The sequence below is a fragment of the Aspergillus glaucus genome, assembly GCF_001890805.1.
Source record: "Aspergillus glaucus CBS 516.65 unplaced genomic scaffold ASPGLscaffold_2, whole genome shotgun sequence".
Classification (NCBI taxonomy): Eukaryota; Fungi; Ascomycota; class Eurotiomycetes; order Eurotiales; family Aspergillaceae; genus Aspergillus; species Aspergillus glaucus.
In genome coordinates, this window is record NW_019170454.1 from 802,646 (window position 1) to 819,287 (window position 16,642).

A 16,642-nucleotide genomic window follows, 5' to 3' on the forward strand; every position below is an offset into this window, starting at 1 on the left:
ATAAAACCCCTCTCTCCCCAACTGCAGCTGTCCAACCTCACCTCTACAACTCACCACCATTTCTCTATCCACTTCTCCGCACTCTATACACCATCGCTCTACTAATTCTCTCTCGCTCTCCATCATGACCATCCACATCTCCAGCCATCCCTGCCTCCAGGCAAAGCTCTCCCAGTTGCGCTCCCACACCACTTCCACCCGTGAAACCGGCAATCTGGTCACCGAGATCTCCACCATCTTGGGCGTTGAAGCTCTAGCCAGCTTATCTGCTGTGTCGGGGAAGACAGTGAGCTAGCTCTACTTGATTTGATTTCATTGAAGAAGCTAATAGAGCAGGACAAAACCCCTCTGGGAATTGAATATGAAACTCGCGAGGTCCCCACCAACCTGGCCATCGTCCCGATTCTCAGGTCGGGATTGGGCATGACCGATGGTATGTCTCCCCTATCTTCTATAAAGCATATCTCAGGCTAATAACCAAAGCAATCAACTCCCTCCTCCCCACCCCCGTCCCAATTTACCACCTCGGCCTCTTCCGCGAACGCTCCACCCTCCAACCCGTCGAATACTACAACAACCTCCCCTACCACCGCGACACCTCCTCCATCACAACTCCCACCCCAGCAGCAACCAACACCGCCGCCGCCGAGACCGCCATCCTGCTGGACCCCGTCATTGCCACGGGCGCCACTGCCGAAGCGGCCATCCATCTGCTGCACGAATGGGGCGTGAAGCGGGTGATTATGATTAGTGTGCTTGCGTCGGAGGAAGGGGTTAAGAGGGTGCAGGAGAGTTGGGAGGGGGGTGTTGAGGTTTGGGTTGCCGGGGTTGATGTTAGGTGTGATGAGAGGGGAATGATTGTGCCTGGGTTGGGGGATATTGGGGATCGGTTGTTTGTTGCTGTTGGGAAGTGAGCGTACGGAGTGGTGATGGGTTAGATTGATTGATATGAATGATGAATGACTTAAGGTATGATTTGCTAGCTTGTTTTACCGCCTGCTTTTCGGGGTCTGTAATCTGCGTTATAGCTTACTCTTATATTCGACTATCAAAGCATATGGCATTGACCGCTTGATCGATTTATATTACTATTTATGCATATATCCATATGTTCCTGGATCCCTCGATATCTAAATGGCGCTCCTATGCTTTCGGTATTTGATGATGTCCAATGGCACCAGCCGGAAAACCATCTGGACTGCGTTGGCTTACTACAATGGTCAATTAGTCAAGTCTTGAGCAATGGCGCGTGAGCAAGGGGTGAGACTGCGAAAACGCAGCCGCACATTTCTGTACAAAGCTGGTAGTTCCCCCCTGAACAGGGAGAAAGAACACAAATGAGAAAGATCTGCCAAACTGACCATAACAATGCGCATACCTCCACGGAGATGCATGCTCAATCGTCCGCTTTTTCTTGGTCCGAGGGTGCTTCAACGTCGTCGAGGAACTAGAGGCCATGTCATGTACCTAGGTTGCGGGTGAAGAGTTCCATCTCTGTCTCATTTTTATGGGGCTTAAAGGTGAGGTGAAATTTCATTTCGCCCACTATGCAGATGGTGCCCTCATCATCGTCAGTCAAACATAATCAAGTCCGGCACGGGACTGTTGTCGCCTGAGTTGTACTCCTCCTCTTTCTTCTTTGCAGCTTTCTTGCCCTTACGAGCCTTTTCCTTTTCCTCGGGCGCCTTGGACTTCTCGGATCTGTCGGCCATGTAGATACCAACACCCAGTTGCACCCAGATGGAGCTCAGAAACCGAGTGAGCTGCTCCGCGTATCTTCCTTGTTCACCTGTCTCATTGCCAGTGCCGTAGTATTTCTTCATTAGCGTCGGGTTGAAGTTTCTGGATGGGACGCCCAATGGCTTGACCCTATCGATCACGATCTCTTCGAACCCTTCCTAATGTTCTACCTGCGAGGGCGTGAGTCGGTGCGGGGAGTCGTTTGGCCAGTGTGTGTGTCTTCCTGGCCTTATACGAAGGCACGGCAACGGAGACCACATCTGGCTTCTCAGGTCTAAGTATCAAGGTACGGCTCGTTCATGCCCGTCAATCTTATACTACCGTTGGCCCGGGATGATGGAATACGATCTCATCATAGGTGAAGAGGCAAAACAACGACGACGGCAGGGAAGAAGCTGCTCTATGGCAGTTACATATAGACCTGAACGCCTGTTTCTCAGGCATAATGAGAAAATATAATCCGCATACATCAACATCGGCGCATATTCAGCAATAGTTCATAAAGTTTGAGGCGCAGCAACATCTGTTCTCTTCCGTCTCGCCATACAAAACCAGTCCCCTCACTTGTCCCAACTTCTTGTTTCGCCCCTTCGATGCGCAGTAACAAAGGGACCGGTAGTCCTCCACTGCTTCTTTCCAATCCAGCAATAGTCAACTCTTCGTCCATAACGGGTTCGTCATCACCTGGCATCCTCTGTCCTTTGTGCGCCGCCCTGGCATCTGTGAAGAGTACCCGATAGTTTTCGGGAATACCAGATCGGATGTGCTGCAGTCGGTTTATGGCAGCGCGTGTTAGCCTCGCCATACGCCACCCCCCCTCTCCCCCTTCGGGAAGAGAAAAGGGAGGGAGCTCATACCTCGTTTCATCAGCTAGGCATTTTACCTCCTCATGGGGATCTTGTTTGGTAATTATGCCTGACTTTACATGTCCGATGTAGTAGTAGGCGCTTGGGGTGCTGACCTGCGTCCAGCTGTCTTTCACATCTTCATCGCCTTGTTGCTGATTAGGTGGTGATCAGTCCAAAAGGCGAAGCTTGCAGCTCCCCATTACCGCTGGAATATTGGGCGGTGCCAGTAGTTTCCTCCTCTTTGGCCATGTCCCATGCACAAGCCTTGAAATCAATACAGCGGCCCTTATTCATGAAGACCCCAACAACAAACCAGACATGGGAGAATCCAGCCAGCATTTATTCAGTTTGGTTATGGGTTTGAGATAAACAACTTGAGAGTATTCGACGGCAAATCGCTTATATATTTGAGTACGTTCTTGCAACCCCTCCCCCCTCTCCCTTCCTTCCCTTGCACAGGAAGCTGTCTGGCGACGGGCAAGGGCTACTATTCTATATAGCTGCTGACTTGCTTTTATGACAGACACATGCGACAACGATGCTTTTCTCTGTCCGAGCACCACTCTGGCTTCCTACGGTATGATGAGGAAAACAATAGAGTGTACGTCTTTCTCTTCATTCAGACCCAACACTCCTTGATATTAATATTAATGGATACTATTATAGGTACATCATTGACTATACATTCATGACTTTCACTGATACCAACGACAAATGGTCCCGTGTCATCAACAGGGACAGTCTGGATGTTGTTGCATTTGGTATCTGGAGACAGCCGGTCGTGAAAGGCCAAAATCGTCCTGATCCGCCGCCTCCAGAAGATGAGGTTTATTTTATTGGTAGAGACATTGCTCCTGTTCAAGGGGCTAGTTTCCGCACTATGGGAAAGTCTTTTGGCTGAGGTGTCTTTGCTGCGAGCGACAACGAGGTTTCTCCTTATTCGACCACCACCCCAGTTTCCCCCGCTCCGCTACGACTGGGAGGATGATACTGCAGGTCTCGTCCTCCTTCTTTCTTGTCCTGATATCAATACTGATACAACAACATCATCGACTACACATTCATGATATTCGTACTGGTAGGGTGTTGTTGAATATGAACCACCTGATCTGCGCACGATTGGGACTGTTTTCTGCTGAGGGATAATTGTGGATATGGTTTGAGGGTATGGGTGATGGTGATTGGCTAGATAAGGTATTGGTCGTCTGAGATCGTCGTGTAGATGTGTAGTTAATCAAGCGGAAAAGCTGTATCGCAAAGAATGAGTATAAAGCCTCAAGTCTGAATTAATATTAAATACATCAAGAAATCAAAATAACAAGATCCACAAGAAATGCAAAAGTGTAAGAGTGTATATAAGTAGAAAAATAAAGGTGAAAAGGGCGCTCAAGGTATAATCATGTACACGTAGCAGTCGAGTTCACTCTCGGTGCTGGGTATGTCGAAGTCGGAGTCGAGTCGATGACGATGCAAAAAAAAAAAAAAAAAAAAAGGTCGGGTAATAAAAAAGTAATATATCACAATAAAAGCGTCGCGAGGCAGAATCGATGCCTCAAGAAGAATCGAAGGTATCAATACGCTTTCGCAGAAAGAAATGGCGAAGAGAATCGAAAAGTCTTAAGAGCGCTCAAATAACGATGAAAATGCAGGGCAAGTCGAGCATTCGACCCAATCCATGGCTCGCATCAAGCCGCCATGGATATGCATAACCATAGAGTTGGTGGACTGGTGTTATCCCAGCATGACCGCCGCAAAAGCCGTACATGTCAGCCCAATGGCCATTCCGATCCAAGGTGACTGGCCCAGTGTCCCTTCACTCCGTGCCTGCAACGATTTTGTTGACGTTGCTTTCCCCAGGTCAAACGCATCTGTGGGTTGCGCGGCGGCGGCATCGACACCGGCTTCTTGGACGGATTCTGGTGATTGTTGGTACTGGTACTGGTATTGGTGTTGTTGGAGTTCAGGTAATGGTGCGGGAGGAGTAACGTTTGGTACCGAGGGGGAGGGTTGCACTGCGGAAGGTTGTTGCGTTGCGAGAGCCACGGTGGGCGCAAGGCAGAGAAGAACGGTGGAGGGTCTCATGTTGTCGGAATGCGATAGCGGCAGATAGAGGCAATAAGGAAAAGTCGTCCGTTGTAGGGAATTGGAAGGACGACTGACGTTGTTGTTATTATTATTATATGAAGCGCTGGCTGTGCAGCGGACTGAAGCGACGTTGTCCGGGGTAATCCTCCGTACAGGAGAAGGTTCAGGAGGCAGCACGTTTATACGAGAGGCAATGTAGCGCAGGTGTAATGCAATGCGACAAGCCACGAGTCCCAACAGCAACACAGAAAAACGAACAGTAACCAGGTAATACCAAACAAAAACACACCAGTAACAGTCAAGAAAACGAGGGTGACAGAAGGAAAGAAACAAAGAAGACGAGAAGAAGAGGAAGAAAGGCCCGCGGAAAGCGAAACGAAGAGGAAAAACCCCGTGCCGTGTCCACCGGTGAACAACCCGAGCCTCCTATTGGGCGATAATCGTCTTGGTGCAGTATTTGACAGGCCAGAACCGCGTGGACTAACCCGTTTTAGGCCAGGAACTAGCGTGCCCACACCAGCCCCTTAGTGGGTCTTTATTATGTTTTCTGGATGTTAATTGGGTGAAATGTGCCGTGTCAGGGACTCGTGGCTGCGAGCCAAAGCTTATCCGGTGGCTGGACCCAATTAAAGACGGCTCATCGACCCTCGGTGCTTCCCTTTTGGGTAAATGCCCAGGGCATTATCTTACTGAACCCGGTAACTAGTTATTTGTGGCTGATGATGTAACTTCTGAAAACCTGCAGAAAATAATGTGGCTGTTAATGATGTTGATTGGCGCATTTAATAAGGCTGGTTGTTATGAGAGTTTCGGATCTGAGCTATATATAGCAGATCGGCTGGTACAAGCACTTACAGCGGTTCATCGACAGGTACCGTACCACGTACTACTACAAGTATGCGGTATACAAGTCCGACATACTGAAACCGCGTCACCAACAGGTGACATATCAGGTCCCTGCTTCTTCGCACATACAGAACACACCGGCATTCGTGATCATGCAACATCAAACCACCTGATTTATGCTGTTCTATGTACAAGTATGCAATCACAGTATCTTCGCCCAATCCGGCGTCACCGTAAACTTCCCACTCAACTGCCCCATCGCCCAAACTCTCTTCTCCTCCTCTTCCGACGCCTTGATCTCCTCCGCCGTCATCCCCGCCTGAGTTGGCGGGGTTGACAAGATCAGCGCCTCCTGCAAGAAGTCTACGTCTGTGGCTTTGTCCAGTTCGAAGCTTATTCCGCCCCAGTCCAGTGTCACTTTGCCGGATGCGTGGACATTGAGTTTGCCCACGCGGCCAGCGGGGAGTTGTTGGTCGCTGGCGGTGACGAGTTTGGGGTGTTGGATGGTGGTGTCGGTGATGAGTTCGGGGTCGTTGGTGTCTTCGTGTTTGACGGTGGGTTCGGTTGGTTGAGGTTCGGGGTTGGTGGTGGTGGGTTCGGTGGGCGCTTCGCCTTCACCGTCGGTAGCAGAGGGAACGACAAGGTTCGGCGTCATAGGTGGGAACTGGACGAGGAATAGCTGCCCAGAAAGTTTGTCGTCGATCTCCTCTTCCTCTGGCTTCTCTTCCTCTCCCTCTTTTTCTTCCGCCGCGGTCTCAGGCTTATCGCCCTCGCCCTCCACAGTGGTAGGTTCTTCCGGCTGAGGCTCCTTCTCCTTGGGCGATTTGGGCTCCGTGATCAGCAGATCCTTGATCGCCACTAGATCCTGCTCATGGCGCTCGTATTCCTCAATATCCTCCTTAGTCCGTAGCAAACTCTTCGGGTCCTTGGTGGGTGCTGGCGTCGGCGCCGGTGCCGGTGTCGCCTCTTTGCTCGTCGGTTCCTTGCTCAAGTTCCGTCGTACCTTGACCTTTTGCGCTGGAAGGAATTCATCATCCACATCCGCAGCTGTATCATCTGCCGCGGTGGTAGGGACATCCTTCATAACCTGGTCGCCCTCGTCCGTAGGCTCCTCCTTCACGCGCACCTCTTCCACTTGGTCCTCCTGCGGCACAAACAGGGCATCATCATCATCATCATCCTCAGTCTTGGCCTTAGCCTGCTCCCTTAGCTCTGCCGATTTGCCCGAGCTAGACTCCATGTTCACACTGACAACCCGCTCCGCATGCTCATGTCTTTCCACCCGAATCGGCCGCAGCCCCCTCTCATCGGCATCATCCGCCATCGCCATCTTCCCCTTCCCCTTCTTCGGCTCCTCATCAGGAACAAACCCTTCCTCATCACTATCAAGGTTAATCTGATCAATATCGACCAAATTCCCCGAATCACTCTCATCAGACGACACATCCCGACTCGCCGCCGCACTCCCAATATCAATAACAGACCTCGTCCGACTCCGATGCCCCATCGACGATGCCCGCGAATCTCCCCTCCCCCCATCACCCCCAAACCGTCCTCCCCTACCCCGTCTCCCACCCCCACCACCAGTCCCAGCCCCCAACGGCCCCCCAACCCCCGCACCACCAACACCACCGCCTCGTCCGCGCCCAAACGGTCCCCCGCGCGAACCTCCCCGTCCGCGCTGGATAGCAGCAGCTTCCTTAAGTCTCTCGCGGTGCCGCTCCGCTTCGAGTTTCTCAATCGCCTCGCGCTCTTCTTTGCTTCGGCGGCCGACGGCGCGCGGCTTGTATTTTAATGTTGGTTTCGCGGGCTCGCCCGGGGCGCCGCTGGGGCCGGGCGTTGCGGAGGTTCGGGCGGCGGGGGCTATGCTGCCTGTTGGGGTGCGTTTGTTGAGGGTTTGCAAGCGTTGGACGGGTGCGCGGGGTGCTGCGCCGGCGGCTGTTCTGCCCGCACTCGGGGCGGGGGTTGGTCGTGAGGCATTTGGTGCGGATGGATTTGGATTTTCTGTTTGTGGGCGCGTTGAGGAGGATGCGCTTGCTGCCCCTCTACGGGGTGCAGCTTTTGGTGGCATGGTGATATGCTGTGTTGGTGTGGTGTGGTATTCGGTGCTCGGTGGTTGAGAAAAAAAAAAGTTATGACTGCATGGGTCAGATTGCGGAACCACCACTATCCCGTGAGGCTAGTCAGACGACGTCTCTAACAGAGGATCAGAGGTCTTCAAGGGAAAAGGGAATATTGAATTCAAGACAAAAGAGAAAAGTCTCGGACAACGTCGCTACAAAAACCGTCGACTCACATTTTCTTTTTCTCTGGATCCGGCGGGTAAAAGAAGCGCAAACGCGCGTGTATTGCGGGAAAATGCAACTGCGGGGCAATTACGCTAAACCTAATTGGACACAACATACAGGAACAAAGAGTGCAAATCTGGATAAAAGTTGTGTGAGGTGACGAATAAAAGTTATGTCTCTATATAATGTACCAAGCACAAGTACAAAAGACCTCTAGTCGATCAGGTTCGCAGAAAATTAGAAAATGCACAAAGTTCAATCATATGTCAATATATATTTTCTACTTGCTGTCGCTACCTCACACAAGCTATAGTATAAGAGTTCATCACTGGGCAGTGAAATATGAAACAGGAAGAAATTGGACTGCAATATAAAATGGGGGAGCACAGACAGGGGCCAAGCGCATTTTCATCAAGAGTGTATGTATGTATGGGAAGAGGATCGAGTGTGGAGGGTAGACAGCAGAGGTAGACAGTAGATAGGAGTAACATCTCAAACGCCAAAAGAGAAAATCAGAGATAAACAACCCGCTCAATTCGATCGCTAGAGTAAACGATGAATAAGTAAACTCAAATGCGCAATGGGACGAGGACTGCTGGATGCGATGGGTGCATGGAAGAAAGGAGTGAAGAACCGCAAGTCAAGGTCCATTGACCGCGATGTGAAATGTGGATGGCAAGGATCCATCAAGGGGAGGGTTCGAGAAGGAAGGGAGGGTCCATGCCAGATGTTCAAGGAGAGGAAGATGATGCGACGAATGGTAATGCAAAGGAGGGACGTCAATGATAACAAAAAGATCCAGTCAGTCCTATGGAGCAAATTTTCTACCGCTTCCGCTTCTTGTTCTTGTCTGCCATCGAGGCAGAAACAGCAACGATGGCGGCATGTGTCTCACTCGCATCAGAGAAATCAATAGATTTCTTAACCGGGACGCCCATGTGACGACCGTAACGGCCTTTGCGACCATTCCCTTCGTCCTCGCTGATGCACCCTTCGGCACCAATACCAGCATCCTTGCATCGTCCGCAAGGGCGCTGACGATCACAACCCTTCTTGCTCTTCCGACAGCGCTGGCACCGCGGCTTGGTCGACAAGTCTTCCTCATCGGCAGCGAGCTGATGCTGAAAGTTGACCGACGACATTGAGGTCTTGCGGGTTGGGGCAGGACTGACCATCCCAGGAGAGGCAGTGACAGTAGTGGTAATAGGGGCGATATTAGCCTTGTGGATGCCGTTGGTAGACGATGACGACTTCTTGCGAGGGTTGCCAGTAGAGGAAGCCTTGCCGCTCTTGGGGCGCGCAGTTGCCGACTTGGGTCCCCGGGACTTAGTGCTGTTGTTGTTTGAGGTCGTGCTGATGGCACGGGTCTTGGCCTTTTTCGTCTTGGGAACGTCATAATCCACCTCGCTCTTGATCACACTGTCAGCGGGATCGTCGTTCCGATAGTCATCCTCATCCCAGCTGGCATCCGAACTGTCAAAGCTGGGAAGGATGTCGTCCAGACGCTTGTGAGTGCGCTTGGTGGTGCCTGGGGGCAGCATCGGGCTCGAGTCCAACCGCTGTCTCGACCGTGCGGGGAGTTCGTCATCGTCTTCACTGAAGTCTTCTCCATCGCTGGTCGCACCTGCAGAGGAAGCAGCATCCGCTGCGCCGCTGAAGGCATCGTCCAAAGTTGACGTGGACGTGCGGCCATGGGAGAAGTTGGACGCATCGCCCAGACGAATCAGCTGCATTGCGACATCCTCATCAGAGATACAGCTGGCAATAGTAGGGTCTGGGGTGGGTAAAATGCCGGGCCCGTTGGTCCGGCCATTGCTAAATTGTCCCGACGATTGGGTAGTGGTCCGGTCGCGCAGGCGATGACCATGTTCCTGGACCATGGGAGTAGCATACACATTTCGAGAGCTGTACGCTTGTTCATTGTGACCATAGCTCTGTGGCGATGGCAGGGGTGGATATGTATAGGGCCGCTGGGTGGGACGAGCGAAGGGCGAACCAGCCCCCTCTTGACCGAGAGACTGACGCTGCGGTGAGATTGAGGAGGTAGAGGTAGTTAGAGGCACCTGAGGGGGAGCGAACAAGGGCAATTCCTATAATTTCCATACGGTTAGAGAATCAAAGGGAAGAAGAAAAGGATCTACTATAAAACTCACCGAACTTTCAAATTTTGGCCGTTTCCGACGACCGTCATGGAGGATGTTCTCCATGCTGATGTCGGAACTGGCAAATATTTCCTTTTTGGTACCATTGGCGGACCCGTAGCCGTCGTCGCTATCGGTATTATCATCATCATCATAATCGTCTTGGACGCCGTTGGTGGGATTTCTGCCTTTGACTCCCGCCTTAGAGTGCTTGTTCTGGGAAGCGCTACGACGGCTCCGGGATGAAGGCGACGTGCTGCGCTTCCTGGCCAATCTCGAAGCAGGACGAGATGGTGGTTGAGCATGATCCGAGACATGCGTAGGCGGCATGGCCGGCATCTGGAAAGGCTCCCCTAGACTAGGGCGTTTACGGGCCTCGACGGGATAGGAGCCATAGAAGCGCTCACTATAGCCCTCACCATATGCCTGGGCGGGGATAACCCGAACGTAGACCGTCATGTTATTTCTCAAATTCTCATACCTTGCGATGAGAGTGATGCCATTCTCATCCTCAAAGCTGACACCGCTCGCTTGCTTGTCGTAAATCCCATAGAAGTTCTTAACGGTTGTCACGATGGAGTCGGTAGTGTCATGTGGATAGATCTGTACTCGCATGGGTATCCGTGCTCGAACCTTGGACTCTTCATCAAGAAGCAGCTCAAAGGCGACGTTTTTAGGCACAGGGGTCGTGTGAATCTGCTCTGGCGAAGCGGCAACATAGGAAGTAGATTCCTGAGGCCGTCCGTACTGAGCAATTTGCATCTTCGAGGGAGGGAGGACGGTCCGGATGAGGTATTAACGACCGCAATTTGACTGCTGTGTAAAGATAAAATGCGTCAGTTAAGCTTGTTCTGTAATATATGGATGAATGGATGGGTATAGGTGTGGTATGTGTGTGCGTGGGAAAGGAACCCGACGGCTGAGCGGGAGGCCAGGGAAGAGGGTAAATCCAATTCTACCTACCACAAAAAAGAAACCAGAAAGGACTCTGATGGATAGACAAACCACCCGCGATTATTCTCTTGAAGATATTCGATGGTAGAAAGGGGGACTGGGTCTGGGATGAGGAGGAGTCGCTACAGCTGGGAGAAGCGACCAGAAAGGGAAAAATTGGCTTGAGAGAGAGGACCTGGGGCGAAGAGCGACGACCACAAGTTAGCACAATCGGTCCCAAAGACATTCAATCCATCAGCCAGATGGATGAGAAGAAGCATAGGGAGGATACGGGATGATGACTGGTCAAATCCGACGCAGACAAGTGGTGTGCGTTGTGCCAGAGTGTGTTGGTGGGTGGTAGTGGGAGTGGGAGATGACGGAACAGCAATGAGCGAATACGCACCTAATAACAAACCCAGTCTAGAAATTCCCAGTCGCACTCATCCAAGATAGACTCGAAGAGGAATAGCAATGAACTGTTGATGGGCGATTGTGTCGAGGTTGGTGGTTGAGGGGTGGGAGGAAGAGGGAAGAAAGACGAAGCGCTGGGAAATGGCTTTATATTATATGTCAGCGGTGGCATCACAGCAGGTGGTCAGAGCCGAAGCGACAAGTTCAGGGGGACAAAAGAAGAAGAACAACCATCTAAATTGCATTGGCTATAAAAAGGGAGAAATAGTTCTACTTACCAGATAATTGCTTTTGTAGAATGTAGAGATATTGGAGAAATCGATTGCGTTGATGCTTGGTGGTGGTGAGAGAGGAAGAGGAAGAGAGCGAGGGAACAAGACAGCAGAAATGGCCGATAAATGGTCGCACCTACTTTAAAAGTAAGTGCCAACGAGTCGCTGATTGTAATATTATCCAAATGAACAAATCAAAGCCTGCGAATCCATCAGTCTCTTTCTCGACCAGAACTCGAATTACTGCATCGGGTTGTCTTTGTCGCATTTGCGCCGGAATTCATCTGGTCGCAAATCGGATGCGCATCCTGGTCTACGGCCTACTGCTCATTAATTTTAGGCTTATTAGATGAGAAAACCATTTCACATTATGCGTATTTAGTTTCTATCTGAATTCTACATACGTTGAGCGCTCTGGAGAGGGGAGAAAGATCCCCATTTCATGATTGCGGATGGCGATGCTCGAGTTGGCGCAAATGAAGCAGACCACCCTTGGACTCTTCATTTTGCTAATTCTGCATTTCATTCGAATCCCCTCTTATTCCCTTGTTTCTCCTCTCCAGCAGATAGCATAAGAACCCACAAATTCACAGATGTATGAGTGGCTGCGACGGACGGGTTTGGTCCCAGCGCGGCCACGTCGAATGGCGCCCAACGTCCCATGCGAGAAACCAAGGCCAATTATTGAACCCCAGTGCGGGTTGGAATAGGAGCAGTCATGCGAATCACTCTGTTAATTCGAGAACAGATCCTGTAGCTAGATAATAACGAAAAAGAGATATGTCTTTTCAGACCGATTGTCTGCGGGACCCCGAATCTCGCCCATTTGATTTCCGGGGATGCGATAAAAGAGTTTACGGGGGGAGCTACACTCTCTATTTCTGTAATTATCAAATGGACAGTGCTTTTCTATCCGGAAAATCATACTGATGACTTTCCATCGGCTCAATGGCCACTGCACAAGTTTGCGACAGCGCCCGATGCGGCCTTCGTTTCGATGATCTGCGTCCAGACTCTTGGTCGCTTTCTGTTACCCCTCCTCGGCCACGATGGACAACAGGCAGGCAGACAGGCAGACAGGCAGACACCCGGATTCTGACGACTAGTAACTAGCTAATTAACTGACTCGTATTGTCCCTCCGTACATGCGCAAGGATGCGCAATGTCTTTCGGGCACAAGTGACATCCTCCGGTACTTGTGCGATCTACCTGTTTGGGGCGGGGATGGGAAATCCCACACAGAACACCGAGCCCCGGCGAATATCTCCCGGGTTCTCGTTATGAGCATGGAAAATCTCCAGATATGTCCCGGTAGAGCACAAAACACGGAAAACCAGCGATTGCGACAGATAATTCATCGGTGAGTGGCGACTCGAGACCGGTCGCAAGGGAGCAAGATAGCGCGACAAGGTGCCTGCGGAGGAGAAAGGTAAAAACGGAAACAAAAGAATCAAACGCCCCTCCGTTGAACAGCTGGCAGTCTATCCGATCAATGGCAGTCCGCCCTGCTTTGTTTTGCGGTGGGGGAGGTATCTTGCGTGCATTGCAACCAGTCAGACAGGATTAGGACTGCTCATCGCAAAGGTCATTGATCCATATCATCCGGAAATGAGTAGCAGTAATGAGTAAAGTGATTCTTGCTTGTATGGCCGGGTAATTTGGTGTGTTGCAGAATTGAACTTTCCCCATCATAGTTCAGCGTCGCCTCGTCTTCCGAGGAATCATCATGACTGGTCGCCGGACTGGAGACAGACAACACACACACCGAAACTTTGCGCATCTTCGAATTGGATGGAATGAAATGCGACACTTTTCCTGCGCAGGGCAGTTGTAATGTAAATTTCTTTCTTTTTCTTCAAAAGAATTCAAGATATTTAAAGAAAAGAGTGAAGTGAACCCAAAAACGAAGAGGTTCCCTCTTTTCTCTTTTCTTCTCAAATTTCGGGACCGAAGGACAAGCCAATGCGATTCATTATGGACAACCGCTAGCATCCGGTGTCCCACTCAGAAAGAGCAAAAAGCGAGTGGCTATCTTGCGACGACGGGTGCAAACGGAGACCAGACAGCCGGCGAGAGTTGAAGAGAAAAAAAAAAAAAAAGGAACGGAGTCAATAGTCTCGTCGCAGACCATCCCTGCCCAGCAATTCCTTTGCCAGCGACTTTTAGACTCGAACCTTTTCTTGGAGAGATCTCATCTACCATCCAATATCGACTCTGCGATATGGCGTTTGCTCCGGTCTTGACGGCGAAATGCGGCCGTCGTGGGTCACGTGCTTTCGTGTTTAATTGGCGCTGATCGCGTGTGATACCGCGCGTCCGAAATGGGTTTTGGTTCAACTCGATTTCCACCACATTTTTGCGACAATAACCGGGAGAGAAAGACAAAGATCAAATTGCATGCTCACAGCGCATCTAAAGCCGATTTTCGCGAAGCTTTTATGTCGTTGTGGTGGTGTTAACCACTTCGATGGCGTTTGGAAGTGCCGGCGGGAGACGCGCCGCCTGACGTCATTTGTTCCGATATTGCACAAACACTACAAACACTTCCTGATCAGGACGGGTGACATAAGCATGCCACGACAACGCCCAAAGCAGCTTAGCGCGGCCGTTGTTTACGGTAACGAAAGCGGTAAGAAGGCAAAAAGTAAGGGAAGCAGCTGCATTCATTCAGAGATGAAGGCCCCAATGGCAACCATAATAAACACCCCTTGAGCAGGTCTCGTCTTCATCGCCTCGTTCTTACTTCCTTCCATCCTGCTCTCCCTTCGGGTTTGGTGTTTAACGGTGCTGGGGCTTCAATTGAATTGATTTCTCGTCTGATTCTTCCTGGCGCGGCCATTGTTTATTTGGTTTAACGAGAGAAAAAGCAAGTCGTCTTCTGCAGCCAGACAGGTGTCTACCATTTTCAGACATACTCTGCTGGACGCATCTTCACTATGGACGCAAAGGTACGTGGCTTCTCCCTTTTTTGGATATCCGACGGTTGATTGCCTGGTGTATGGTTGAGTGGTGCCTACCATGGCTCAACCACAATGGACGCGAAGTGACTCAACTTATTGCCTTGATCTCATCACGTTTTCCATATGCCACGATGAAAACGTGAAACTGACATGCTTGTTCTGAAACTACAGCCACAACGTATTCGCGTTCGCGGCGACGAGAACGCCCCGATGGCCTTCGCGGCCAACAAAACACTTCACGAGCGAAACAAATCTGCCACTGCTCTCGCCGGCACCTTTCAGAATGGAGCGCCCAAGAATAATGGCCCGCGTCGCGCTGCGTTTGGGGATGTCAGCAATACCGCTAACCCGGTCCACGGAAGTCGCGATGGCGCCGCTTTGGCGGGCAAGAAACAGATCACCAAAGGCGCAGCAAAGCCCACAGTGAAGATCCCCGAAAGGAAGTCTAATGTGCTGGCCCAGCCGCCTCAGCGTCCCACGTCCGTGTCGAACTTGAAGGGCATTCTCAACCAGCCCAAGGCTCAACAGAAGCCCCTTGAACTGGCTGGCAAACAGACAACCCTATTGCAACAGACTGCCAACACGCGCAAGACGCTGAACAAACGAGGAACTGCCATTTTCAAGGACCCCGCTCAGTCCATGAACGAAATCAAAGACGAAGTTACTGCATCCAAGGAAGCCAAACCCGACGTGTTGGACGTTAGCACGGAGGGCATTTTGCGTCCGTCAACCGTACTGTCACTTGAGGACAAGGTGGAAGAAGATAACGCGGTTCAAGAGCCGCTTGAAAATCTGCACGAACACTATGACGCCGACGACTGTGCGGTTATGAAGTCAGACGCAATTGGCGCTGAAGCGGAAACATCTTCTACAGCTGACGAAAATGATTGTAAAGCACAAGAGCTCGAAGAGCCCAAGCTTCATGAGTCTCATGCAGTCGTGCACAGTCACCCCCATTCAATGCCTCCACCGGAGCATGAACAGGAACCGGAGGAATACTGGAACGACGAAGAGGACGAGAATGAGGAGGATGACGGATATGTTACTGCGCGCTCCTATCGCTCCCGGGGAGACAACACTACCGGCGGAATAACTGCTGTACTTTTCCCCAAGTACAATCAACAAGTGAGGCGGGAATTGGCCCTGGCAAAGGAGATTGTCGAGGCTACCCGTCCGGAGGAGGATGTTGAAGACGAGTTCTGGGATACTAGCATGGTTGCTGAGTATAGTGACGAAATCTTCGACTTTATGAAGGAACAAGAGGTAAGCACTACCTTCAAGGAGTCACATGTTTTATGCGTCCTTGCTAATCAATTTCCTTGACAGCTTAAAATGCTTCCGAACGCCCATTACATGGACTACCAGGTTGAAATCCAATGGTCGATGCGGTCTATTCTCATGGATTGGCTGGTGCAGGTCCACCATCGCTTTGGGCTCCTTCCAGAAACCCTCTACTTGTGTGTCAATTACGTCGATCGTTTCCTATCTAGCAAGATCATCTCGTTGGACAGAATTCAGCTTGTGGGTGCAACCGCGCTGTTTATCGCAGCCAAGTACGAAGAAATTAACTGCCCATCCGTCTGGGAAGTTGTCTTCATGGTTGAGCAACGTTATACCGCGGAGAGGATTATCGAGGCCGAGCGGTTAATGCTGTACGTGCTGCGGTTTGAGCTGGGATGGCCTGGCCCTATGAGTTTCCTGCGGAGGATCAGCAAGGCTGACGACTATGACTTGGAAACTCGCACTATGGCCAAGTATTTCTTGGAACTCACCATCATGGATGAGCGGTTTGTCAGTAGCCCTCCAAGCTTCCTCGCTGCAGGCGCTCACTGTCTGGCACGCTTGATGCTTGGCAAAGGAGACTGGTCTGCGGCTCATATCCATTACTCGGGTTATACCTATTCTCAACTCCTGCCTCTCGTCTCCGTGTTGTTGGAGTGCTGTGAGAACCCCGGCGGGCACCATGCCTTCATCTTCGAGAAATACGCGGACAAACGATACAAGCGAGCGTCTCTCTTCGTCCAGGCGGAAATGCAATATTTTCGCCTTCCCCAAGTATCGAGAGACAGTTCCGTCTACAAGCGCAACGGGCTTTTTGGCGCCACACACTATTAG

The 16,642-nt window shown here is 51.0% G+C and overlaps 7 protein-coding genes across 7 annotated transcripts; 3 read left to right on the top strand and 4 right to left on the bottom strand.

Moving 5' to 3' along the window:
* Nucleotides 1–124: 124 nt before the first annotated feature.
* On the top strand, nt 125–914 carry ASPGLDRAFT_63400 (uracil phosphoribosyltransferase; the record flags this gene model as incomplete). The annotated part of the gene is made up of 3 exons (XM_022548654.1): nt 125–286; nt 337–433; nt 484–914. The coding sequence occupies 3 exons, from the start codon at nt 125–127 to the stop codon at nt 912–914; spliced, it is 690 nt and encodes a 229-aa protein (XP_022405210.1).
* Nucleotides 915–1,571: 657 nt separating this feature from the next.
* ASPGLDRAFT_31673 (uncharacterized protein) lies at nt 1,572–2,431 on the bottom strand (the record flags this gene model as incomplete). The annotated part of the gene is made up of 2 exons (XM_022544080.1): nt 1,572–1,898; nt 2,288–2,431. 2 exons carry the CDS (start codon nt 2,429–2,431, stop codon nt 1,572–1,574), a joined length of 471 nt encoding a protein of 156 aa, XP_022405211.1.
* Nucleotides 2,432–3,115: 684 nt separating this feature from the next.
* ASPGLDRAFT_79045 (uncharacterized protein) lies at nt 3,116–3,608 on the top strand (the record flags this gene model as incomplete). The annotated part of the gene is made up of 2 exons (XM_022550000.1): nt 3,116–3,189; nt 3,255–3,608. The coding sequence occupies 2 exons, from the start codon at nt 3,116–3,118 to the stop codon at nt 3,487–3,489; spliced, it is 309 nt and encodes a 102-aa protein (XP_022405212.1). The 3' UTR covers nt 3,490–3,608.
* A 711-nt stretch (nt 3,609–4,319) lies between these two features.
* ASPGLDRAFT_63401 (uncharacterized protein) lies at nt 4,320–4,670 on the bottom strand (the record flags this gene model as incomplete). The annotated part of the gene is made up of 1 exon (XM_022548655.1): nt 4,320–4,670. The coding sequence occupies one exon, from the start codon at nt 4,668–4,670 to the stop codon at nt 4,320–4,322; it is 351 nt and encodes a 116-aa protein (XP_022405213.1).
* Nucleotides 4,671–5,561: 891 nt separating this feature from the next.
* Nucleotides 5,562–8,044, bottom strand: ASPGLDRAFT_717469 (putative DNA-directed RNA polymerase III RPC4). The gene is made up of 2 exons (XM_022549570.1): nt 7,816–8,044; nt 5,562–7,657 (listed from the first exon to the last, which is right to left on the bottom strand). The coding sequence occupies exons 1-2, from the start codon at nt 7,920–7,922 to the stop codon at nt 5,722–5,724; spliced, it is 2,043 nt and encodes a 680-aa protein (XP_022405214.1). The 5' UTR covers nt 7,923–8,044; the 3' UTR covers nt 5,562–5,721.
* A 587-nt stretch (nt 8,045–8,631) lies between these two features.
* On the bottom strand, nt 8,632–10,710 carry ASPGLDRAFT_117044 (putative C6 finger domain protein; the record flags this gene model as incomplete). Its single annotated transcript, XM_022539833.1, has 2 exons — nt 8,632–9,897; nt 9,961–10,710. The coding sequence occupies 2 exons, from the start codon at nt 10,708–10,710 to the stop codon at nt 8,632–8,634; spliced, it is 2,016 nt and encodes a 671-aa protein (XP_022405215.1).
* Nucleotides 10,711–14,503: 3,793 nt separating this feature from the next.
* ASPGLDRAFT_31678 (cyclin family protein) lies at nt 14,504–16,642 on the top strand (the record flags this gene model as incomplete). The annotated part of the gene is made up of 3 exons (XM_022544081.1): nt 14,504–14,515; nt 14,699–15,790; nt 15,854–16,642. 3 exons carry the CDS (start codon nt 14,504–14,506, stop codon nt 16,640–16,642), a joined length of 1,893 nt encoding a protein of 630 aa, XP_022405216.1.

Excerpts from the sequence above, each read along its gene's own strand:
- ASPGLDRAFT_717469 (XM_022549570.1), bottom strand. The coding sequence starts at position 7,922 with ATGTTGTGTCCAATTAGGTTTAGCGTAATTGCCCCGCAGTTGCATTTT. Across the intron at positions 7,658-7,815 it reads GATCCAGAGAAAAAGAAAAT|TCATAACTTTTTTTTTTCTC; the intron begins GTGAGTCGACGG and ends TGACCCATGCAG.